Source organism: Ranitomeya variabilis, chromosome 8 (genome assembly GCF_051348905.1).
Source record: "Ranitomeya variabilis isolate aRanVar5 chromosome 8, aRanVar5.hap1, whole genome shotgun sequence".
NCBI classification, from domain to species: Eukaryota; Metazoa; Chordata; class Amphibia; order Anura; family Dendrobatidae; genus Ranitomeya; species Ranitomeya variabilis.
Window position 1 is genome coordinate 13,096,230 of NC_135239.1, and position 27,312 is coordinate 13,123,541.

At 45.6% G+C, this 27,312-nt stretch overlaps 1 protein-coding gene across 2 annotated transcripts in view; it reads left to right on the forward strand.

The window, feature by feature from the left end:
- The first annotated feature begins 24,978 nt into the window (after positions 1-24,978).
- SLC44A5 (solute carrier family 44 member 5) overlaps positions 24,979-27,312 on the forward strand; it is a 117,416-nt gene continuing 115,082 nt past the window's right edge. For both annotated transcript variants that reach the window (XM_077277570.1, XM_077277567.1), the window contains exon 1: positions 24,979-25,124. In XM_077277570.1, the coding sequence (XP_077133685.1) occupies positions 25,088-25,124 (37 nt within the window). In that variant the 5' untranslated portion in view covers positions 24,979-25,087. The remainder of the gene's footprint in view (positions 25,125-27,312) is intronic.

The window sequence follows — 27,312 nt, forward strand, 5'->3', positions numbered from 1 at the left end:
GTGGCATTTCTTTGGAGGACAGCACAGCCCTCCAATGCTAGTAAGAGGTATCCTGACTGCCATTAGTGTTGTGAATTTGGTTTCTGGGCTCCCCCGGTGGTTTCTGGTGGTACTGCACTTGTGTGCTTCATCTCCTCTGTTCACCTGTTTTCCATCAGGATGTGGGAGTTTCTATTTAGCCTTGCTCCTCAGTCATTTCTATGCCGGCCAACAATGTTACCAGAAGCCTTTCTGTTGCATGTTCCTGCTCCTAGACAACTATCAGCTAAGTTGGACTTGTTGTCCTAAGTTTGTTTTGCATTTTTGTTCCAGTTCTCTGTGATTGAATATTTCTGAGGCTGGAAGCTCTTGTGAGCTGAAATTGCCACTCTGGTGTCATGAGTTGATATTAGAGTCTTAAAGTAATTTCAGGATGGTATTTTGAAAGGGTTTTCAGCTGACCGTGAAGTTCCCTTTTCTGTCTTCCTACTATCTAGTAAGCGGACCTCAATTTGCTAAACCTATCTTCATACTTCGTATGTCAATTTCCTCTAAAATCACCGCCAATATATGTGGGGGCTACTGTCTGCCTTTTGGGGAAAATTTCTCTAGAGGTAAGCCAGGTCTGTATTTTCCTCTGCTAGGGTCAGTCAGTTCTCCGGCTGGCGCTGGGCGTCTAGGGATAAAACGTAGGCACGCTACCCGGCCACTGTTAGTTGTGCGGTAGGTTTAGCTCATGGTCAGCTCGAGTTCCCATCTTCCAAGAGCTAGTCCTTTTGTATGCTTATTACGTTCTCTTGCCATTGAGAACCATGACAGTTTGGCCGGCCAAGGGTTAAAATAATTGGCAGAAGAAAGGAGAGAAAAGAAGTCTGCAGAGATTTTTTTTTTTTTTTTCCTGAGTTTGCTCATTAGTTGATTCACTAGCATCTCTGCTTACTGCAGCCTTCGTCTCTCTCTCCTTCTAATCCTTGAATGGTTCTGATTTCACCTGATTAATATGGATCCTCAGAGTTTAGCTACAGGTTTGAATAATCTCGCTATGAAGGTTCAAAGCTTACAGGATTTTGTAATTCATGCTCCTACATCTGAACCTAGAATTCCTTTACCTGAATTTTTCTCTGGGGATAGATCTCGCTTCCAGAATTTCAAACATAATTGTAAATTATTTTTGTCTCTGAGATCTCGCTCCGCTGGAGATCCTGCACAGCAGGTCAGGATTGTAATTTCCTTGCTCCGGGGCGACCCTCAGGATTGGGCATTTGCTTTGGCACCAGGGGATCCTGCGTTGCTCAATGTGGATGCGTTTTTCCTGGCTTTGGGGTTGCTTTATGAGGAACCTCATTTAGAAATTCAGGCTGAAAAAGCCTTAATGGCCCTGTCTCAGGGGCAAGATGAGGCTGAAATATACTGCCAAAAATTTCGTAAGTGGTCTGTGCTTACTCAGTGGAATGAGTGCGCCCTGGCGGCGAAATTCAGAGAGGGTCTCTCTGATGCCATTAAAGATGTTATGGTGGGGTTCCCTGTGCCTACAGGTCTGAATGAGTCCATGACAATGGCTATTCAGATTGATCGGCGTTTGCGGGAGCGCAAACCTGTGCACCATTTGGCGGTGTCTACTGAGGAGACGCCAGAGATTATGCAATGTGATAGAATTCTGTCCAGAAGCGAACGACAGAGTTTTAGGCGAAAAAATGGGTTATGCTTCTATTGTGGTGATTCAACTCATGTTATATCAGCATGCTCTAAACGTACTAAGAAGGTTGATAAGTCTGTTTCAATTGGCACTTTACAGTCTAAGTTTATTCTATCTGTGACCCTGATTTGCTCTTTATCGTCTATTACCGCGGACGCCTATGTCGACTCTGGCGCCACTTTGAGTCTTATGGATTGGTCCTTTGCCAAACGCTGTGGGTTTGATTTAGAGCCTCTGGAAGTTCCTATACCTCTGAAGGGTATTGACTCCACGCCATTGGCTAGTAACAAACCACAATACTGGACACAAGTAACTATGCGTATTAATCCGGATCACCAGGAGATTATTCGCTTCCTTGTGTTGTATAATCTACATGATGTGTTGGTGCTTGGATTGCCATGGCTGCAATCTCATAACCCAGTCCTCGACTGGAAAGCAATGTCTGTGTTAAGCTGGGGATGTCAGGGGACTCATGGGGACGTACCTTTGGTTTCCATTTCGTCATCTATTCTCTCTGAGATTCCGGAATTTTTATCTGATTATCGTGACGTTTTTGAGGAGCCTAAACTTGGTTCACTACCTCCGCGCAGAGATTGCGATTGTACTATAGATCTGATTCCGGGCAGTAAGTTTCCAAAGGGTCGTTTTATTTAATCTATCTGTACCTGAACATGCTGCTATGCGGGAATATATTAAGGAGTCCTTGGAAAAGGGACATATTCGTCCTTCGTCATCTCCCTTAGGAGCCGTTTTTTTCTTTGTATCTAAGAAAGATGGCTCTTTGAGGCCGTGTATTGATTATCGGCTTTTGAATAAAATCACGGTTAAATATCAGTATCCTTTGCCACTGCTTACTGATTTGTTTGCTCGAATAAAGGGGGCCAAGTGGTTCTCTAAGATTGATCTTCGTGGGGCGTATAATTTAGTGCGAATTAAGCAGGGGGATGAGTGGAAAACCGCATTTAATACGCCTGAGGGCCATTTTGAGTATTTAGTAATGCCTTTTGGTCTTTCAAATGCCCCTTCAGTCTTTCAGTCTTTTATGCATGACATTTTCCGTGAATATTTGGATAAATTTATGATTGTGTATCTTGATGATATTTTGATTTTTTCGGATGACTGGGACTCTCATGTCCAACAGGTCAGGAGGGTTTTTCAGGTTTTGCGCTCTAATTCCTTGTGTGTAAAGGGTTCTAAGTGTGTTTTGGGGGTTCAAAAGATTTCGTTTTTGGGGTACATTTTTTCCCCCTCTTCCATTGAGATGGACCCTGTCAAGGTTCGGGCTATTTGTGATTGGACGCAGCCCTCTTCTCTTAAGAGCCTTCAGAAGTTTTTGGGCTTTGCTAATTTTTATCGTCGATTTATAACTGGTTTTTCTGATGTTGCTAAACCGTTGACTGATTTGACTAAGAAGGGTGCTGATGTTGCTGATTGGTCCCCTGCTGCTGTGGAGGCCTTTCGGGAGCTTAAGCGCCGCTTTTCTTCCGCCCCTGTATTGCGTCAGCCTGATGTTACTCTTCCTTTTCAGGTTGAGGTTGACGCTTCAGAAATCGGAGCTGGGGTGGTTTTGTCGCAGAAAAGTTCCGACTGCTCAGTGATGAGACCTTGTGCGTTCTTTTCTCGTAAATTTTCGCCCGCTGAGCGAAATTATGATATTGGTAATCGGGAGCTCTTGGCTATGAAGTGGGCTTTTGAGGAGTGGCGTCATTGGCTTGAGGGGGCCAGACATCAGGTGGTGGTATTGACCGACCACAAGAATTTGATTTATCTTGAGTCTGCCAGGCGCCTGAATCCTAGACAGGCGCGCTGGTCGTTATTTTTCTCTCGGTTTAATTTTGTGGTTTCTTACCTACCAGGTTCTAAAAATGTGAAGGCGGATGCCCTTTCTAGGAGTTTTGAGCCTGATTCCCCTGGTAATTCTGAACCTACAGGTATCCTTAAGGATGGAGTGATATTATCTGCTGTTTCCCCAGACTTGCGACGGGTCTTGCAGGAGTTTCAGGCGGATAGACCTGATCGTTGCCCGCCTGGTAGAATGTTTGTTCCTGATGATTGGACCAGTAGAGTCATCTCAGAGGTCCATTCTTCTGCGTTGGCAGGTCATCCTGGAATCTTTGGTACCAGGGATTTGGTGGCTAGGTCCTTCTGGTGGCCTTCCCTGTCGCGAGATGTGCGAGGTTTTGTGCAGTCTTGTGATGTTTGTGCTCGGGCCAAGCCTTGTTGTTCTCGGGCTAGTGGATTGTTGTTATCCTTGCCTATTCCGAAGAGGCCTTGGACTCACATCTCCATGGATTTTATTTCTGATCTCCCTGTTTCTCAGAAGATGTCTGTCATCTGGGTGGTGTGTGACCGTTTCTCTAAGATGGTCCATTTGGTTCCCTTGCCCAAATTGCCTTCCTCATCCAAGCTGGTTCCTCTGTTTTTTCAAAATGTGGTGCGCTTGCATGGTATTCCGGAGAATATCGTTTCTGACAGGGGAACCCAATTCGTGTCTAGATTTTGGCGAGCGTTCTGTGCTAGGATGGGCATTGATTTGTCTTTTTCGTCTGCTTTCCATCCTCAGACTAATGGCCAGACCGAGCGAACTAATCAGACCTTGGAGACTTATTTGAGGTGTTTTGTGTCTGCGGATCAGGATGATTGGGTTGCCTTTTTGCCCTTGGCGGAGTTTGCCCTCAATAATCGGGCTAGTTCTACCACCTTGGTTTCTCCTTTCTTCTGTAATTCGGGGTTTCATCCTCGTTTCTCTTCCGGTCAGGTGGAGTCTTCGGATTGTCCTGGAGTGGATGCTGTGGTGGAGAGGTTGCATCAGATTTGGGGACATGTGGTGGACAATTTGAAGTTGTCCCAGGAGAAGACTCAGCATTTTGCCAACCGCCGTCGTCGTGTTGGTCCTCGTCTTTGTGTTGGGGACTTGGTGTGGTTATCTTCTCGTTTTGTCCCTATGAAGGTTTCTTCTCCTAAGTTTAAGCCTCGGTTCATCGGCCCGTACAAGATATTGGAGATTCTTAACCCTGTGTCCTTTCGTTTGGACCTCCCTGCATCTTTTTCTATTCATAATGTCTTCCATCGGTCGTTGTTGCGCAGGTATGAGGTACCGGTTGTGCCTTCCGTTGAGCCTCCTGCTCCGGTGTTGGTTGAGGGTGAGTTGGAGTACGTTGTCGAGAAGATCTTGGACTCCCGTGTTTCCAGACGGAGACTTCAGTATCTGGTCAAGTGGAAGGGCTACGGTCAGGAGGATAACTCTTGGGTGACAGCCTCTGATGTTCATGCCTCCGATTTGGTCCGTGCCTTTCATAGGGCTCATCCTGATCGCCCTGGTGGTTCTGGTGAGGGTTCGGTGCCCCCTCCTTGAGGGGGGGGTACTGTTGTGAATTTGGTTTCTGGGCTCCCCCGGTGGTTTCTGGTGGTACTGCACTTGTGTGCTTCATCTCCTCTGTTCACCTGTTTTCCATCTGGATGTGGGAGTTTTCTATTTAGCCTTGCTCCTCAGTCATTTCTATGCCGGCCAACAATGTTACCAGAAGCCTTTCTGTTGCATGTTCCTGCTCCTAGACAACTATCAGCTAAGTTGGACTTGTTGTCCTAAGTTTGTTTTGCATTTTTGTTCCAGTTCTCTGTGATTGAATATTTCTGAGGCTGGAAGCTCTTGTGAGCTGAAATTGCCACTCTGGTGTCATGAGTTGATATTAGAGTCTTAAAGTAATTTCAGGATGGTATTTTGAAAGGGTTTTCAGCTGACCGTGAAGTTCCCTTTTCTGTCTTCCTACTATCTAGTAAGCGGACCTCAATTTGCTAAACCTATCTTCATACTTCGTATGTCAATTTCCTCTAAAATCACCGCCAATATATGTGGGGGCTACTGTCTGCCTTTTGGGGAAAATTTCTCTAGAGGTAAGCCAGGTCTGTATTTTCCTCTGCTAGGGTCAGTCAGTTCTCCGGCTGGCGCTGGGCGTCTAGGGATAAAACGTAGGCACGCTACCCGGCCACTGTTAGTTGTGCGGTAGGTTTAGCTCATGGTCAGCTCGAGTTCCCATCTTCCAAGAGCTAGTCCTTTTGTATGCTTATTACGTTCTCTTGCCATTGAGAACCATGACACATTAGGTACCCTGATGAGATCCTCAGACCCATTGTGAGACCATATGCTGGTGCACTGAGCCTGGATTCCTTCGGTGTCAGCAGTTCCTGCATGATGAAGGCATTGAAGCTATGGACTGGCCCGCCCATTCCCCAGACCTGAATCCAATCGAGCACATCTGGGACATCATGTCTCATTCCATCCACCAACGTCACGTTGCACCACAGACTGTCCAGGAGTTGTCTGATGCTGTAATCTAGGTCTGGGAGGAGATCCCTCAGAACATCTACCTCCTAATCAGGAGTATGCCCAGGCATTGAAGGGAGGTCATACAGGCACGTGGAGGCCACACACACTACTGAGCATCATTTCCTTGTCTTGAGGCATTTCCACTGAAGTTTGATCAGTCTGTAATTTGATTTTCCACTTTGATTTTGAGCCTCATTCCAAATCCAGACCTCCATGGGATATTAGTTGTGATTTACACTGATCATTTTTATGTTTTATTATTCTCAACACATTGCACTATGTAATGAATAAAGATTTGCAGCTGGACTATTTCATCCAGTAATGTGTCGGATCTGGTATTTTAGCGTTCCCTTTATTTTTTTGAGCAGTGCACATTGGGGTTGTACACTGGTACTAACATCGTTAATGCAGATATTGTGCAGTGTTATTGTCATTCTTATTATTGCCTATTTACATGTCCTCTGTTGCATCTCTTCTTGGCATGAGGCACCTTATCCTATTTTTTTTATTATGATCAATAAAGACTATTTTTTGGCGCAATACCTTTCCTGTACCCTTCGTGACCTGAGATTATTTTCGGTGGTCACTATGTGTTTATGTACTGTAACGTGTTGCCTTCCTACTTGTTAGGGGTTTTTGGACAATTGTGTTCACTATTTTATTTTGCTGCAAATTTTCCATTTCAAAATCCATAGAAAAAAAACCTGCAGAATTTTCTTCTAAGAGTTTATTTCAGGTTTTGCAGATTTGGGATTTTTTGCAAAAAATAGGCCCTATTGTTTAAAATATAAAAACTTTTCATTCTCATGGTGACGGTTTATCCTGACGCAGGCTATAAAACTACTTTAATAACTAATGAGTCCCATATACCAGCTACACACCGGGGTAATTGAAAAGATTTGCTGCCGTATACATTGCAAAACTGTAGCATGAAAATGGCGTCTTGGAAGGAATAAATGTTGGATTTTTCATTTGGATTTGACAGAGACGCTGAACCCAGTGATTGGCTGCAGCGGTTGATATGCCGTGTAGCTGTGATATCACATGCGGTCTGTAACCAGGCACAGGAGAGGCAGTTCTAGACTCGGGGAAGGTGAGTGACCGCTCAGTCTACGTTGTTCCTCGGCTGGCCTATGGACCATAAAAATACGAAACCAGAAAACACTTTGAACCCTAAAAGGTTTCATCTTTTTTGCAATTTTCAGGATCTCAGAGTCTGGAAAGGAATGCAGGATATTCGGTATTTTTCCTGTGAACACTTAACGCTGCATAAAATGATCCCGAGACTATAAAACGCATTCATGTAATAACTTATAACTGAGACCCGGCCACAGTTTTTATTTCTGCTATGATTGTGGCAATTGTCTTGAATTTAGTATATAATTTCAGTGGAATATTTTACGGCTGGACGTTATGGCCCTGTGTAAACTTTACTGCTTTTGCAATGATCACACTAGGGAGATTCAATATGGCCAAGCACCATGCAGAGAGGAAAAATGGGATCTGCAAACATCTAACAAAAACAGCAGGACTTTATATGATGAGATGTACAGTATGGCGACACATTATATATGCTGTACTAGACTCCAGAGCTGCACTCACTATTCTGCTGGTGCAGTCACTGCGTATATACATTACATTACTGATCCTGAGTTACATCCTCTATTATACTCCAAAGCTGCACTCACTATTCTGCTGGTACAGTCACTGTGTACATACATTACATTACTGATCCTGAGTTACATCCTGTATTATACTCCAGAGCTGCACTCACTATTCTGCTGGTGCAGTCACCATGTACATACATTACATTACTGATCCTGAGTTACATCCTGTATTATACTCCAGAGCTGCACTCACTATTCTGCTGGTGCAGTCACTGTGTACATACATTACATTACTGATCCTGAGTTACCTCCTGTATTATTCTCCAGAGCTGCACTCACTATTCTGCTGGTGCAGTCACCATGTACATACATTACATTACTGATCCCGAGTTACATCCTGTATTATACTCCAGAGCTGCACTCACTATTCTGCTGGTGCAGTCACCATGTACATACATTACATTACTGATCCTGAGTTACATCCTGTGTTATACTCCAGAGCTGCACTCACTATTCTGCTGGTGCAGTCACTGTGTACATACATTACATTACTGATCCTGAGTTACCTCCTGTATTATTCTCCAGAGCTGCACTCACTATTCTGCTGGTGCAGTCACTGTGTATATACATTACATTACTGATCCTGAGTTACATCCTATATTATACCCCAGAGCTGCACTCACTATTCTGCTGGTGGAGTCACTGTGTACATACATTACATTACTGATCCTGAGTTACCTCCTGTATTATACTCCAGAGCTGCACTCACTATTCTGCTGGTGCAGTCACTGTGTACATACATTACATTACTGATCCTGAGTTACATCCTGTATTATACTCCAGAGCTGCACTCACTATTCTGCTGGTGCAGTCACTGTGTACATACATTACATTACTGATCCTGAGTTACATCCTGTATTATCCTCCAGAGCTGCACTCACTATTCTGCTGGTGCAGTCACTGTGTACATACATTACATTACTGATCCTGAGTTACCTCCTGTATTATCCTCCAGAGCTGCACTCACTATTCTGCTGGTGCAGTCACTGTGTACATACATTACATTACTGATCCTGAGTTACCTCCTGTATTATACCCCAGAGCTGCACTCACTATTCTGCTGGTACAGTCACTGTGTACATACATTACATTACTGATCCTGAGTTACATCCTGTATTATACCCCAGAGCTGCACAGAGCATATATGGGGCCCATTATACAGAATATATGGGGCCCATTATTCTGTTTGGGGCTCATTATTGTGTATGGAGGACTATACTGTCTGGTTTCTGACCTGTGGTAGAATTTTCAATAGATATCACTCAGGTTTTGTAAGAAGTGAAATCTCTGGCATTGTACTACACCTATATTTCTCTGCCGCATCTGTTCATTGTGAATTGTGGTATGTATTAAACGGGCCCACTGAGATTCTTTCACCCGGGGCCCACGAAAACTTGGAGCCGGCCCTGCTCCTACTTCTTCCCCTATTGTAGTTGGTGTCGTCGTGCCATTTATTACTTGGCTAAGAAGCTTTATTATGAAGTTTATCACGTCTTCGATAATAATCTCATTGTTCTTCAAATTGATATAAAAAATGAGCTCAACTTTTTGGAGACCTGTGGAAAAATCGCGTTCGGTCCCAACTCACAGAGGTAATGTGATCAATTTCTCATGACATCTAGTCAATGACAGGAGATTTTTGAAATGTCAAAGTGACCGTCCGTGTCCGCTCCTCAGTCCCTGCCGCACAATACGAGGTTTTACTTATCGACCTTCAATAACAGATTTCCCTTAGAAGAACTCACCGGTGACGCTGATGGATGAGTTGTTTATTTGTAGAAATGTTCCTGAGGTCACAGATATAGAGGTCAAACTTCCGCACATGTTAATAAGTAAAAAAAAATGCATCCAGGAAAAAAGGAAATAACAAGCTGAGGGCAGGGAATCCGAATGTCAGCAAAGTAACCGTGCGGGGGAGTCACAGAGGAACGTGCATGAAAGGGTTAACCTTTAGAGGACAGAACCTAAATAGAAAGGATGTTAAATGAATGTTTTTGCAATTGGGTTACATAACTTTTTATCTCCCACCGCCTTATAAGGTCTTGAGGTTTTTTTTTGGCGAGTTGAGTTGTAGATCTGAATAACTTTATTCATTTTTGTTATATAATGTACTGAAAAATGGAATAAGAGATTCCAAAAGTGGTGAACAGATAAATAAAAACTCAATTCCGCTATTGTTTTTTGGGCACTTTAAAAAAGAGAAACGTTGTATCAAAAATATTGGGGTTTGTGTCTCCATTATTTTTTTTTACATCGATGTACCTTTTTGTGTGCTTTGTTCTTGCATGACGAGCTGTAGTTTTCCGTGGTGTCATTTTGTCGTATATATGCAAAGTTTTTTTAAAAAAAAATTATATTTTTTTTTTTGAAGGAGCTTCGGCGCTCAAAATAGGCAGTTCTGAAGTTTAACTTTTTTCTTTACAGTGTTTACCGTACAGATTAAATAATGTATATTTTCATACATCGGACGTTTACAGATGTCACGGTACCAAATGTGAATTATTGATTTTTTTTCAAAATTTCTTTTAATCAGTTTGGTAAAAGAGTGAGTGATTAATAAAAAATTATCCATTTTTTTTTTTTTTTAAATCCTTTTATTTTGATATTACAATTTTTTTTTGTCCGTTGACTCAGTGGACGTAAACCTCCGGTCGCGTGATCACTAGTTCTGTTACAATACTGCAGTGTTGCAATATATAGTGTAAATGATTGTTTCCTATGGGTCCCATGAATGCAGTGACTGTTACCATTGCAACCCTTCCTCACACAGGAATCCCATGGGTGCACCTTAGATATTACCGTCAGTCATTGACTGGGTGACTTAAGTAGCGATCAGAGGTATCTCTGATGAGAGCAGCACTTGCTGGCTGTATAACACAGCTGTCACTTGACCGCTTTACAGAGCGGGCTCACCTCCTGATCCTGCTCCACACGCTCCGACCCACACCATGGTGGAGAAATAGAAATAAAGGAACATCGAGAGGTCAAACTATCCCCTCAAGAAGGAATGGTGTGCTCCCTTCTGGCGTACTGGCTGCCCGAGTTGGACATTTTTTACCTGCTCGCCGTCCAGGGTCACCTCTGCAATCGCCAGCCCGGGCGTTCCGGATATGGATCCCTTTTTTTTTTACTTACTATTCCAGGTTTTCTAATCCAGACGACCACTATAACCATCGCCCTCAACTCTGGAAAGTTTCTTCTAACGCATTTTGTGATTTTTATTTCACGTTCTTGCAGCTGTTACATTTGCAAAATTCCCTTCAAGCCTTGTTCTTAGAGGCAACTTTAATCGCCCGGCAATTGTCCTATCCAGAGGGGCTGTAGTCTCATCTCACCATTATGGATGTCTACGCGTCAATGTCTCGTAATCATAGTTGTAGGTTTTAAAACTCGGTGATTTCTTGCTAAGTGCCTCCGTGCGCGAAAAACGCAGCGCTCCCATGGCCGCCGCCAGGATCATAATGATTCGGAGGTAATGTACCTCTGTGTAATTGTTTCCATTTCACCGTGATGATGACTAAATGTTTCCGGCGTAGATAATGCCGTAGATTTCAGGTGCCGTAGATATCGCAGTATTCACAGTAGAAGCCGAGACATAATGTCCCCGGACCTGGAGACAAGAGACTGATACACGGCAAACAGATGGTAATTTTGTACATTTTAATTGAAATCATATTTCACGTCAGATAAAGGAGCGTGAGACTAACTGCTCCCCCTAGCTAAATCTCCACCAGACTGGAGCGTGTACTGTCGATGAGCGATGCTGCGCGCCCAGACTCCGCAATATTCGCGCACTCCGTGGAACTGTAAGGTGCTGCGCCGTCTGACTGATGGCGCCTCCCTCCAGGGCCGCACCTGCCAAAATATAGGACTTTATGTGAATGTGTTCCTTGCAAAATAATTAGTCTGGATACTCTTATGAGCAGATGCACACTCCTGTTATAACTGATGGAAAAGGAAAGCCAGAACTACAATGCACCAGCTACATGGTATCCTCAAACCTGTCATTTCAGGTGTCTGATCAGAATAAGCTGTGTGCATGAGGGAGGACATGATCTCTGGCCATTATATGACTTGTATTCTGCATTTTTCAACAGTTCACCGCTCTACAGGCTTTACCTCTAAATGTTAGTTGTCTCTGAGCTACTGGGTGGAGATTAGTTGCTATGGGGTCCCCCATCAACAGGAGGGATTCCTTTCCTGCTCTCCTCTCTCTATGTAGCACATGTTCAGAAACCGCAGCATGAAGGACATTCTACAGAAGTACTAGTGCAGATGTAAGTCCAGCTACACAGTGCGGTAAATGTAGCGCCCCCACGTTGTAGGGCAATGGGGTACTCGGTACCGGGTCTATCTCTCTCTCTCGATTCTGGGGATGTCACGGTGGCCCGACCCGGTCCGTGGCCCTTTGAGGGGAGCCCAAATAAAAGGTGTAGTTTGTCTGGTGTTCGTGACGCCACCTGTGGTGTTCGGTCAGGGTGACCGACGCTGCTAGGGTCCGCTGGGGTGATGGAAGGGCAGCTAGATGGTATACCTTCCCACAGGTGAAGTATGTCCCCAGGGCTTCCCAGATGTGTAGGTGTTGATGGTGGACGATGTAAGGCGCAGTGAATAACGAGGACACAAAGGTTGCAGTCTCTTTACCTATTACTGAAGACTTCGGAGTCCACAGTCCAGAGTACCGTTCACAGGGCAGGTGGAATCCGGCCGGTCCGAAGGCACATCCAGAGTTCCCTTGCTCAGGTGGAAATCAGTAACCTTCCTACTAGCGCCTTTGTGTTGTAGTACCTCCCTGCTGAGCACCACGGGATAGTCCTCACAACTTTCGTGGATGTTTCTGTTCTCTCTCTCTCCGTCCCCCAGATGGTATGGATAGGACGCACCCGTATGACGGGGTAGGACTGGAGTTATTTTATAGGGACCCTAGAGACGCTCCTCTCCCACAATTTGCCACCGTGTCTTCTTAGGTATTAAGGTCAGGCAGCCAACTTGGAATTAAATGTCCTGCCGATTTCTGAAGTAATGCGTAGAGCTGATTACTCCCTCAGTGTTCCGGCCACCGGCTACGCGCCTCAGAAGGAGGCTGCCGATCTTGGAGCAGAACTCCTCCTGGTGTTATCTCCTTGTGCTGTGACTTCGTTTCTCACTCTCCACAATATACTTCGCTTCGTGTCCTTTCTTAGGATGCTGCCGCAATGAGGTGCAGGCGCAGCTCCGTAACGTTCTATCTCGTGCTTGGTCTCTGTCAGGATCCCACCCCTGACAGGGACCCTCTGTCTGCAGCTCAGATGTTCCTCCTTCTCCCCCTGTCTGCCTGACAGGTCCTCTCTGGGTCAAACCCAGGCAGCTTCTCCCTGACTTCCTATCCAACCCACCAGTTTTACCCGTGTGTGAGGAGTGCCCTAATAGATAGAAGCAAGGCTCCCCCTGGTGGACTGGAGTGTGAAGTGTAGTGTGTGACTTGTGACACCTGATCAGATGAACTCCTTTAGTACCATCAGATGTAACATCACTCCTTCTGGTGGGAGATGCGACATTACTGCAACGACCAGGACTCTGGGGCGCTGCATAAACACTGAGCAGTATAGATGTGAATCCAGCTATGTAGTGAAGTACAAACTTTATAGAAAGCAGCAGCATGGAGGACCTAGTACTGAGCAGTGTAGATGTTAATCCAGCTATGTAGTGAAGTACAAACTTTATAGAAAGCAGCAGCATGGATGACCCAGTACTGAGCAGTGTAGATGTGAATCCAGCTATATAGTGAAGTACAAACTTTATAGAAAGCAGCATGGATGACCCAGTACTGAGCAGTGTAGATGTGAATCCAGCTATGCATTGAAGTAAAAACGATCTAGAAAGCAGTAGCACCAGGAGGACATTATACACCAATACTCAACAGTGTAGATGGGTAGCAAGCTATGCAATGAGCTGAAAACTTTCTAGAAAGCAGAAGCAGCATGGAGGACATTATACAACAGTATTGAGCAGTGTAGCTGTGAATCTAGCACATGGGTGAGATAAGATACATTCTAAAACCAGCATGCAGGACATTTTACAGCACTACTGAGCAGTACAGCTGTAAATTCAGCACATAAATTGGATAAAACACTTGCTAGTTAGCATCAGGACTTATGAAATTATGCAGCAATGCTGAACAGTGTAGCTGTGAGTCCAGCGCACTGGTGAGGTGAAACACTTACTAGAAAGTGGCAGCATGGAGGACATTATATAGCACTACTGAACAAAATAGCTGCAAATCAATCTCTAGGACGAGGCAAACACTTTCTAGAAAGTCGTTGCAGCATAGTCGCATTAAACTGAAGTACTGAACTGTACAGCTGTGAGAAATACCATTACCGCGAACAATATCAATCTGGAATGATAAGGATACTGAACAACAATAACATCAAGAAATATTATTATTGACAGCACCAATATTAAATGATAAGAATATCGCACAATAATAATAATCCTACATAGACTGGCGAGTCAGGATCTTCATGTACAGTTAGCAGCAGCCAAGGATTTTATTTTGTATCATTTGTGTTTTTCTTTTACTGATGTATATACAGGGCCAATAAAATTGGTTGTGGTGACCTGCGTCAAACTTACAACTTAGGCTTCTTTCACACTAGCGTCGGCACGGGGCCGTAGCTATGCGTCGGCCCGACGTGCCGACGCGCGTTATGAAAGTGATGCCCGACGTGCCGACGCGCGTTATGAAAGTGATGCCCGACGTGGGCAGCAGAAGCAGTCTTACGACGCTTCCGCTGCCCCATTGTAAGGTCCGGGGAGGAGGGGTAAAGTTCCGGCCGTGCATGCGCGATCGAAAATGGCGGACACGACGCGCAAAAAAATGTTACATGTAACGTTTTCTTGTGCCGACGGTCCGCCAAAACACGACACAACCGTCGCACGACGGTTGCGACATGTGGCACTCCGTCGCAATGCGTCGCTAATGAAAATCTATGGAGAAAAAACGCATCCTGAGGGCAACTTTGCAGGATGCGTTTTTTCTACATAACGACGCATTGCAACGTGCGTCGAACGACGCTAATGTGAAAGTAGCCTTACCTGATGTGAACTTGTAAATATTTAGGGAACGGTACGTTCTATAGAGGTAAAACCTTCTGAAGCGCCTGCGCTCTTTTCTCCTGCCTGGTGCAGGCACAATGCGCATGCCCAGGAATCCCAGCCCCGCAATGTGAATAAATCATAAGTCACTGCGGGGCTGGGATTCACAAGCAGGGCGGCCGTGCAGGCGCAGTCACCGAGACTGCATATGAGGAAAGACGGTCAGCGCTCACAAGGCAGGAGAAAAGAGCGCAGGCACTGGCTGTTATCAAAACAGCGGTAAGGAGGCGGCGCCCGGCGTGGAAACCAGGGGGGGAAAAGACTGCCTCCGGGTCTGAAGACCAGGTATTTCTGACAAATTACAAAACTGATTATTTCTCTAGTTACAGCACCCAGAACTAAAAGAGCCACCTTGTCAGAATGCAGCATTACTGCTGCGCAAGGTGGCTCTTTTAGTTTCATACGCCTGGGGGGGGGGGGGTGACAGGTTCCCTTTAAAGAAGCAATAGGTCCAAAGATGTTTTCTAAAATGGATGTGAATATTTTGGCCCTTCCATATTTCAAAGTCGTGAGTTGCTCCATGGGGAAGGCACATATAGTGCTGGAGAGACAGTCTGCTCTAGATCTATAGTGCTGGAGAGAATCTCCACTCTAGGCCTATAGTACTGGAAAGAATCTCTGTTCTAGGTCTGTAGTGCTGGAGAGACTCTGCTCTAGGTCTGTAGTGATGGAGAGACTCTGCTCTAGGTCTGTAGTGCTGGAGAGACTGCTCTAGGTCTGTAGTGCTGGAGAGACTCTGCTCTAGGTCTGCAGTGCTGGAGAGACTCTGCTCTAGGTTCTCTAGTACTGGACTCTGCTCTACGTCTGTAGTACTGGAGAGACTCTGCTCTAGGTCTTTTGTACTGGAGAGACTCTGCTCTAGGTCTGTAGTGCTGGAGAGACTCTGCTCTAGGTTCTCTAGTACTGGACTCTGCTCTACGTCTGTAGTACTGGAGAGACTCTGCTCTAGGTCTTTTGTACTGGAGAGACTCTGCTCTAGGTCTGTAGTGCTGGAGAGACTCTGGTCTAGGTCTGTAGTGCTGGAGAGACTGCTCTAGGTCTGTAGTGCTGGAGAGACTCTGCTCTAGGTCTGCAGTGCTGGAGAGACTGCTCTAGGTCTGTAGTGCTGGAGAGACTCTGCTCTAGTTCTGTAGTACTGGACTCTGCTCTACGTCTGTAGTACTGGAGAGACTCTGCTCTAGGTCTGTAGTGCTGGAGAGACTCTGCTCTAGGTCTGTAGTGCTGGAGAGACTCTGCTCTAGGTCTGTAGTACTGGACTCTGCTCTAGGTCTGTAGTACTGGAGAGACTCTGCTCTAGGTCTTTTGTACTGGAGAGACTCTGCTCTAGGTCTGTAGTGCTGGAGAGACTCTGGTCTAGGTCTGTAGTGCTGGAGAGACTGCTCTAGGTCTGTAGTGCTGGAGAGACTCTGCTCTAGGTCTGCAGTGCTGGAGAGACTCTGCTCTAGGTCTGCAGTGCTGGAGAGACTCTGCTCTAGGTCTGTAGTGCTGGAGAGACTCTGCTCTAGTTCTGTAGTACTGGACTCTGCTCTACGTCTGTAGTACTGGAGAGACTCTGCTCTAGGTCTGTAGTGCTGGAGAGACTCTGCTCTAGGTCTGTAGTGCTGGAGAGACTCTGCTCTAGGTCTGTAGTGCTGGAGAGACTCTGCTCTACGTCTGTAGTGCTAGAGAGACTCTGCTCTAGGTCTGTAGTGCTGGAGAGACTCTGCTCTAGGTCTGTAGTGCTGGAGAGACTCTGCTCTAGGTCTGTAGTGCTGGAGAGACTCTGCTCTAGGTCTGTAGTGCTGGAGAGACTCTGCTCTACGTCTGTAGTGCTGGAGAGACTCTGCTCTAGGTCTGTAGTGCTGGAGAGACTCTACTGTAGGTTTGTAGTGCTGGAGAGACTCTGCTCTAGGTCTGTAGTGCTGGAGAGACTCTGCTCTAGGTCTGTAGTGCTGGAGAGACTCTGCTCTAGGTCTGTAGTGCTGGAGAGACTCTGCTCTAGGTTTGTAGTGCTGGAGAGACTCTGCTCTAGGTCTGTAGTGCTGGAGAGACTCTGCTCTAGGTCTGTAGTACTGGAGAGACTCTGCTCTAGGTCTGTAGTGCTGGAGAGACTCTGCTCTAGGTCTGTAGTGCTGGAGAGACTCTGCTCTAGGTCTGTAGTGCTGGAGAGACTCTGCTCTAGGTTTGTAGTGCTGGAGAGACTCTGGTCTAGGTCTGTAGTGCTGGAGAGACTCTGCTCTAGGTCTGTAGTGCTGGAGAGACTCTGCTCTAGGTCTGTAGTGCTGGAGAGACTCTGCTCTACATCTGAAGTGCTAGAGAGACTCTGCTCTAGGTCTGTAGTGCTGGAGAGACTCGGTTCTATGTCTATATTGCTGGGGAGATTATCTGGTCTAGGTCTGTAGTGCTTTAGAGATTCTCTGCTCTAAATCTGTAGTGCTGGAGAAACTCTCTGCTGTAGGCCTATATTGCTGGAGAGACTCTCCACTCTAGGTCTATAGTGCTGGAGAAACTCTGCTCCCTGTCTAAGAAAGTATAGGGCTAAAGTTTACATATAATTTCATTTTACTTCCTAGATAGGCCATAAAATATCTTTACAGGGGTCAGATTCTATATTTGTGACAGACAGCGCCAGATCCTCTGCTTCCAAAATGGTGCTAAAAATCTGCCTTTAGACAACAGTCAGGACAACAGCTCCTCCTACTGGTGGCTGCAGACAGCACGCATTTTAACATTTCACCAGAGCAGACTCTTCACCCTGGCTGCGCTCACACCAGGCCTGGCAGCAGCTATGCTTCATGAAAAGGGAAGATCTGACGTTTGGATATGTCACTGATATGGGTGATTGGGGGGGGGCTATTTGTCCTCATTAATGCCCAAAATTAAAATGATGCTGAGCCTTCTGTTTCTTTTCTGCTGCCTCTTGAAACTTTGTAAATGGGTCATCCCATAGTATATGTAATAAGGCAAAGAAAAGAAAAAAAAGATTGGACTACAAACAGGCCAGCACAACCACAAGGAATAGAAAAATACCAAATAGTTTATTAAACACCACAGCAAAGAACATCTAAAAACATTAAAAATACAACAAGTGTGTACAAAACACCCCTACCAGTGAAATCACTTTCTCGGATCTAAAGATTTTTCCATATGAGAATCGCTTGGCGACGAACTTGTTCCGAAAACCGACGGCAACAAATGCACTCTTGGAATTCTCTAGTTTCCACCCCTGGCATACTAAGGTGGGTGTACCTACAGGACAGTTCTTACGTGTAAGACGTAATTGTACTCGTGACTGTGATTTTTCGATCCAGGCTTGGGATCTTTCGGATCGATTTCACCAAAGGGGTTACCCGAAACGTGTCATCTCTACGGCCTATCAAAGGGCGAGAAGTCATGATCAGAGATCACTTCTTTCATCGAGAAGACAATGTCAGGAGACACAAACTAGATTTATCACTGACTTCAACAGTAGTTGGAAACAGGTCAGTGATATCCTCAATAAACATTGGCAAATTCTTCGAGCGGATCTACAAACAATGGAGGTTACAAGTGATAGACCCCTCATGACTGCTAGACGGGCGCCCAATTTGAGGGACCTCCTTACTAGGAGTCATTTTAGGAGACCAACAGTGAGGTTAAATAGAGGTATTATCCTCAGGGGTTCCTTTCCATGTGGGGACTGCAATGTATGTCCCCACATGGCTCCTACCCGTGACCTCTTTGTTCACCCCACACTCCTTAGTAGGCACTCCCTCAAGGCGTATATTAACTGTAAATCTAGGGATGTCATTTACGCCCTCATCTGCCCGTGCAAAATGCTGTATGTGGGACAGACCTCACAAGAACTGAGGAAACGTGTCCAGAAGCACATTTCAACAATCCATCTAGCTGCTTCAGATTTGAGAAAGGGCAAGACTCTTACCCCGGTGTCTGAACACTTTTTTGCTCACCACGGAGGTTCTTCAACTAATCTCAGGGTGGTGGGTTTGGATAAACTCACTCCAAATGAGAGAGGAGGGGATGGACGTAAAGCACTTTTACAAATAGAATCTAGATGGATTTTTCAGCTACAATCAGTAGCTCCCTTTGGGCTGAACGAAGAACTTCTCTTTACAGGATTTCTGGGTAGCTGATCCATCGACGCAACGTATTCAGCCCGGCCTTATTGTGGTTTTAACATTCTTATTCTTTTCTAGCCTTCATTGGGATTGGAATGACCCATTTTAACATCAGTTGCCCTGTAATCGGTTGGATGTCGGTCGCTTGTTCACCTGTACATGACCTGTGGGCGACTTGGACCCTTGAAGGACAGTGGTATCTGGACGATTACGGAATTGGGACTCGGGTATGGGCGACTTGGACCCTTGAAGGACAACGGTATCTGAATGGCTATGGAATCGGGACTCGGCTATGGACTCATTTGAGCCTGGATCATCTTGGGGCATGATGACTGTATTTCGGTCGGTTGTACTAATCCCCTACTGTTATGTGAGGGATACAGTATTTTAGATGGACAGTTTTTGCAAGTTCTTTGGAGGAGGGATATTTTTGTCCTCTTCCTTATGTATGCCTGTACATTGCCATCAGCAAGTGGATATGCCGACGTCAGGCTTGGACAAATTAGTGGTTCCCTGATTTTGGATCTTTTTCCCTTTTTTTTTTTTTTTTAATATATGTCTCCTTTATTATATCTGGGACGGTTGACATTATGGTTATTGGTTATTAATATTTCTGTGTTTTATTTTCCTGCACCCATTTATTTATGGGTATGATATATATATATATATCACCTGCTTTATTGTATTGCATTATATCATATCTGCATTACCAATATATTTCCCTATGTATCACTGTCTTGTACCCATTTACTTATGGGCATGATATCTAGCCGCTCCATTGTCTTGCATTGTACTGTATTTATATTAACATCATATTGTTCTTTATTCAGGTACACTTATATTGCCCATGCCCGTATGGCATGCACTTGCGTTCTATTGCGTCCCGTTTTGAGTCGCAGGTCCTTGTGGCCAGCACTTGTGCACTATTGCGTCTTGCTTCTTGTCCTATGTACCTCTGTGCTTCACCTGTGCCCTCTGATGTACTTCTAGACGCTTGTGCAGCGCGGCTCATGAGGCTCATGATTTGCGTCATTCATCTCCATGGAGATTACCGGTACTTCCGTTTTTTTTTTGTTTTTTTTTAACTCTGAACCAGTGCTCGTCTTCTGGTCTATACCTCCCGCCCCTGTGAGACGCAGCTTTGCACACTTCTGATGATGATCATCTGCATTTATACGTGAGTTATTCATCCCAGCACCCACTTCCCCTGACGAAGCCGCTGCGGCGGCGATACGCGTGGGGTTTTCTCCACACACCCTTTTCTGATTCCATGCCAGTCACTTAGGGCATGGATAGCTGCATGGCATTTTAGAGCCAGTTTATCTGTGGGCTTCGGCTTATTTTCTTTCACATTCAGCTGAGTATATACGGCATTATATCGCTTTCATTGTTTGCATGGGCTATCAATCTTGTTGACTGTTTTCTACCCTGGTTGATGGTCTTTTGGTGAGCTTTTGGACATATATATATATATATATATATATATATATATATATATAATTATTATTTTTTTATTTTTTTCTTAGGCTCACTATGCTGATACATCTATAGGGAGTGCAGCACATAGGGTTTGGTTTTCCTTATCTACAGGTCTTTTGCACGTTATAGAGACCTCTCCCTTTTCAGCCAATATATATATATATATATATATATATATATATATATATATATATATATATATATACACTCACCGGCCACTTTATTAGGTACACCATGCTAGTAACGGGTTGGACCCCTTTTGCCTTCAGAACTGCCTCAATTCTTCGTGGCATAGATTCAACAAGGTGCTGGAAGCATTCCTCAGAGATTTTGGTCCATATTGACATGATGGCATCACACAGTTGCCGCAGATTTGTCGGCTGCACATCCCAAAGATGCTCCATACAAGGCAGGATGGATCCATGCTTTCATGTTGTTTACGCCAAATTCTGACCCTACCATCCGAATGTCGCAGCAGAAATCGAGACTCATCAGACCAAGCAACGTTTTTCCAATCTTCTACTGTCCAATTTCGATGAGCTTGTACAAATTGTAGCCTCAGTTTCCTGTTCTTAGCTGAAAGGAGTGGTACCCGGTGTGGTCTTCTGCTGCTGTAGCCCATCTGCCTCAAAGTTCGACGCACTGTGCGTTCAGAGATGCTCTTAGGCCTACCTTGGTTGTAACGGGTGGCGATTTGAGTCACTGTTGCCTTTCTATCAGCTCGAACCAGTCTGCCCATTCTCCTCTGACCTCTGGCATCAACAAGGCATTTCCGCCCACAGAACTGCCGCTCACTGGATTTTTTTTCTTTTTCGGACCATTCTCTGTAAACCCTAGAGATGGTTGTGCGTGAAAATCCCAGTAGATCAGCAGTTTCTGAAATACTCAGACCAGCCCTTCTGGCACCAACAACCATGCCACGTTCAAAGGCACTCAAATCACCTTTCTTCCCCATACTGATGCTCGGTTTGAACTGCAGGAGATTGTCTTGACCATGTCTACATGCCTAAATGCACTGAGTTGCCGCCATGTGATTGGCTGATTAGAAATTAAGTGTTAACAAGAAGTTGGACAGGTGTACCTAATAAAGTGGCCAGTGAGTGTATATATGCTTCTTTGCAAACATGTGGTGATTTATACTGCCAGCCCTATTTATCTTACTATATTATGTTAAAATATTTCTTGCAGACATATGTGTGATTAGGGGTGTTTTGTACACACTTGCTGTATTTTTAATGTTTTTAGATGTTCTTTGCTGTGGTGTTTAATAAACTATTTGGTATTTTTCTATTCCTTGTGGTTGTGCTGGCCTGTTTGTAGTCCAATCTTTTTTTTATTTTCTTTGCCAGATACATTATTGGACTAGGCACTGCACCCCCCTCTGTTTATCCAATACAGCTTGAGTGCACCCTTTCTTATATTTTATAGTATATGTAATAAATGAATAACCGCTGGGGGTCTGGGTGCTGAGACCTTTCCCGATCTAAGACAAGAGTGTCCTAAAGTCCCTAGTGTAAATGGAGCAATAATGAGCACGTGCGACCACCACTCCTATAAATGCTGAATTCAGAGGTGGTCGCACCTTCTCACTGCCGCGCCATTCACATGGGGGCATTGGGCCCTCTATTCTTGGGATCAGTGAGGGGTTCCATAAAGCTCAAGCCCCTTTGGTACATCATACACTACTGTGACCACTTTACCATCTCACACTGATCTGATGGGGATAAGAATTACATTTATGACTTCCCCTTTAAGTATATAAAAAACTTCCCCTTTAAGTAAGCAATGTGACTATTTCAATAGTAGACACAATCTGTTGTAAGATGTGTCCCCAGAGGAGATGATGTAAACTAAATGTTGGGCAAGTTATGTGCATATCTGTGATCTTGTAGCGAGAAGCCAGTAATCCCATACAGTTAGTATGGCCATACACCAGGCTATGAAGACTGCCCCAATACCAGTGCTATGAAGAGTGCCCTAATACCAGTGCTAGGAAGAGTGCCCCAATACCAGTGCTATGAAGAGTGCCCCAATACCAGTGCTATGAAGAGTGCCCTAATACCAGTGCTATGAAGAGAGCCCCAATACCAGTGCTATGAAGACTGCCCCAATACCAGTGCTATGAAGAGTGCCCTAATACCAGTGCTAGGAAGAGTGCCCCAATACCAGTGCTATGAAGAGTGCCCTAATACCAGTGCTATGACGAGTGCCCTAATACCAGTGCTATGAAGAGTGCCCCAATACCAGTGCTATGACGAGTGCCCCAATACCAGTGCTATGACGAGTGCCCCAATACCAGTGCTATGACGAGTGCCCCAATACCAGTGCTATGAAGAGTGCCCCAATACCAGTGCTATGAAGAGTGCCCTAATACCAGTGCTATGAAGAGTGCCACATTACCAGTGCTAGGAAGAGTGCCCCAATACCAGTGCTATGAAGAGAGCCCCAATACCAGGCTATGAAGACTGCCCCAATACCAGTGCTAGGAAGACTGCCCCAATACCAGTGCTATGAAGACTGCCCCAATACCAGTGCTATGACGAGTGCCCCAATACCAGTGCTATGAAGAGTGCCCCAATACCAGTGCTATGACGAGTGCCCCAATACCAGTGCTATGACGAGTGCCCCAATACCAGTGCTATGAAGAGTGCCCCAATACCAGTGCTATGACGAGTGCCCCAATACCAGTGCTATGAAGAGTGCCCCAATACCAGTGCTATGACGAGTGCCCCAATACCAGTGCTATGAAGAGTGCCCCAATACCAGTGCTATGAAGAGTGCCACATTACCAGTGCTAGGAAGAGTGCCCCAATACCAGTGCTATGAAGAGAGCCCCAATACCAGGCTATGAAGACTGCCCCAATACCAGTGCTAGGAAGACTGCCCCAATACCAGTGCTATGAAGACTGCCCCAATACCAGTGCTATGACGAGTGCCCCAATACCAGTGCTATGAAGAGTGCCCCAATACCAGTGCTATGACGAGTGCCCCAATACCAGTGCTATGACGAGTGCCCCAATACCAGTGCTATGAAGAGTGCCCCAATACCAGTGCTATGACGAGTGCCCCAATACCAGTGCTATGAAGAGTGCCCCAATACCAGTGCTATGAAGAGTGCCCCAATACCAGTGCTATGAAGAGTGCCCCATACCAGTGCTATGAAGAGTGCCCCAATACCAGTGCTATGACGAGTGCCCCAATACCAGTGCTATGACGAGTGCCCCAATACCAGTGCTATGAAGAGTGCCCCAATACCAGTGCTATGAAGAGTGCCCCAATACCAGTGCTATGAAGAGTGCCCCATACCAGTGCTATGAAGAGTGCCCCAATACCAGTGCTATGAAGAGTGCCCCAATACCAGTGCTATGGAGAGTGCCCCAATACCAGTGCTATGAAGAGTGCCCCAATACCAGTGCTATGACGAGTGCCCCAATACCAGTGCTATGATGAGTGCCCCAATACCAGTGCTATGACGAGTGCCCCAATACCAGTGCTATGAAGACTGCCCCAATACCAGTGCTATGAAGACTGCCCCAATACCAGTGCTATGAAGAGTGCCCCAATACCAGTGCTATGAAGAGTGCCCCATTACCAGTGCTATGACGAGTGCCCCATTACCAGTGCTATGAAGAGTGCCCTAATACCAGTGCTATGAAGAGTGCCACATTACCAGTGCTAGGAAGAGTGCCCCAATACCAGTGCTATGAAGAGAGCCCCAATACCAGTGCTATGACGAGTGCCCCAATACCAGTGCTATGACGAGTGCCCCAATACCAGTGCTATGACGAGTGCCCCAATACCAGTGCTATGACGAGTGCCCCAATACCAGTGCTATGACGAGTGCCCCAATACCAGTGCTATGACGAGTGCCCCAATACCAGTGCTATGACGAGTGCCCCAATACCAGTGCTATGAAGAGTGCCCCAATACCAGTGCTATGAAGAGTGCCCCATTACTAGTGCCAGTAGAGAATCCCGTTACCAGTGTGAGCCAGAGAATACCCATTACAAGAATACGTCAGAGAATGCCAGTTACCAGTGCCAGACAGACAATGCCCCATTACCAGTGTCACACAGAGAATGAATGGACATAAGCTAAGCAGTGCAAGACACAGAATGCCCCATTAGAAGCATCAGAAAACAATATTTCCTTTAAAAGTGCACAAACTATTCTACACACACTGCTGTCCTCCGCACACACCCCAGGCTGCACACACTGCTGTCCTCTGCACACACCCCAGGCTGCACACACTGCTGTCCTCTGCACACACCCCAGGCTGCACACACTGCTGTCCTCTGCACACACCCCAGGCTGCACACACTGCTGTCCTCCGCACACACCCCAGGCTGCACACACTGCTGTCCTCTGCACACACCCCAGGCTGCACACACTGCTGTCCTCTGCACACACCCCAGGCTGCACACACTGCTGTCCTCTGCACACACCCCAGGCTGCACACACTGCTGTCCTCCGCACACACCCCAGGCTGCACACACTGCTGTCCTCCGCACACACCCCAGGCTGCACACACTGCTGTCCTCTGTGCTGTCTCTCCTCCCCTCCATCCTCCTCATCCCTCCCATTTCCAGCCCCATCAGCTCCTTTCTTGCTGCTCATAGACTGTTGGTGTCAGGCAGAGACCCTCACATGTGTGAGAGCAGAGGAGACCCCTGACTGTGCGGAGACCATCTCCAGCCTGGGGACGATGGGCAGGAGGGGGGGCGCCCACACCTCTCCATTTGGTAAGTGCTCTCTGTGCTGGGTGGGCTCAGCCTGGCTCTGGGGGTCTGTCCTTTCATACATTGTATCCAGTTGTATCTGCAGTGAGGAAGCTGCTGCTATTCATTGCCTCTGGTGCATTGTGCTGCTTGGCTTCGGGGGTCCTGATGGGGGGATGTTCTTTGCATCCAGTGTATAGATTGGATGAGGGTGGGGGGTTCGCACTATAGCTGGGCCTATGCCCACATCTCCTGTGTGCCAGTGCCATCCCTGTACTCTCCTGGGCGCCCCACTTGCTGGGTTCCCCCCATTGCTGTCGGTGCATTGCTCATTGATGAGGACAATACATTGTGATGCCAGCGCCAGACTGAAATGTGAAAGTTCCCAGCACCACAACAAAGAGCCTGTCTGCTGTCACCGCCGCCGCTGGCAGGACCTGGCACCGGCCTGCCTGCTCCATAGCATTCCATGAAGGATACTACTATTATTCCAAGAAGGATCCCATTGTCAGGTGCCGCGGGGCGATCTGAGGTCACGTGACGGACTTATAGGAAGCTATCCTTGGGCGCAGAGTATTTCAGATAGGTTTCCACTGCCATACTGGACTGAAGAGCTAGCACTCGCAGGAAGAGCTGTAGACGTGTGGAAAAGTCACAGGGACGCGGTTATTGGAGGGGCTGAAGTGTGGCATCATCATGTTCATTATGCAAGGTAGAAACACAAAGCTGTGATGTGGGACTACAAGTATCAGCAATACAGTGAATTTCGCTCTCAAATGTTTTGTGCTCATTCATATAGCAAAGAGGAATATTCAATATAAAGCTTCAGAAATTTGCACAAAACATGTAACAATGAAAATGAAAGATAACGAAAGCAATTATCGCCGTTGCAGCTACAAGAAATACAATGAAGAAGTAAAAAAAAGAGGGACATACTGTATATATCTCATTTTTTACATTTTACTAATTACGAAAAGGAAAATGGGTTGATGCAAAAGTTTGGACACCCTTGGAGATTTGTGTGCTCAGGTAAATTTGACCAAGGTTTCAGACCTTAATTAGCTTGTTGGGGTTATGACTTGTTCACTATCATTGTTAGAAAAGGCCGGGTGATGCAAATATCTCAGCTTTATAAAATCTGAGCCTCCTCTAACCTTGTGCCAAAAAACACTGCAGCCATCGGTTCTTCTAAGCAGCTGCCTAGCACTCTGAAAATGGTGGAGGCCACAAAGCAGAAGAAGGCTATAAGAAGATAGCAAAGCGTTTCAAAGTTGCCTTTTTCTCAGTTCAAAATATAATTAAGAAATGGCCATTACCAGGAACAGTGGAGGTCAAGATAAAATCTAGAAGACCAAGCAAAATTTCAGTGAGAGCTGCTCGTAGGATTCTTAGAGAGGCAAATCAGAATCCCTGCTTCACTGCAAAAGACCTTCAGAAAGATTTAACAGCCTCTGGAGATGTGGTATACTTTTCTACTGTTCAGAGACACCTGCACAGATATGGCCTTCATGGAAGAGTCATCAGAAGAAAACCTCTCCTGTGTCCTCACCATAAAAATCATCATCTGAAGTATGCAAAAGAACATCTAAACAAGCCTGATGTATTTTGGAAACAAGTCCTGTGGACCAATAAGGATATAATAGATCTCTTTGGCCACAATGATCAAAGGTATGTGTGGAGAAAAAAGGGCACAGAATTTAAGGTAAAGAACATCTCGCCGACCATTAAGCATGGAGGAGAATCAATCATACATAGAGGTTGTGTTGCAGCCAATGGCACGGGAACATTTCATGGGTAGCGGGAAGAATGGATTCAATGAAAGTTCTAGAAATTCTTGATACAAATATAACACCATCTGTAAAAAAGCTGAAGATGAAAAGAAGGAAGAGGATGGCTTCTACAAATGGATAATGATCCTAAACACATGTCACAATGCACAATAGGCGACCTCAAAAGGCACAAGCTGAAGGTTTTACAATGACCCTCACAGTCCGCTGATCTGAATGTCATTGAAGTGAGAAAAATATAGACATAATTCAAATTATGGGTTGAAATAACTAAAATTTGCCATGTGCATTTTGTATTCATCCCTTTTTCTATGAAGCCCCTAAAAATTTATGGTGCAAGCAATTCCTTTCAATCTAAGTGTCATACGTCTGTCGGTTTATAAACTTTACCTTTTCTGAAAGGCCACAGAGGCTGCAGCACCATT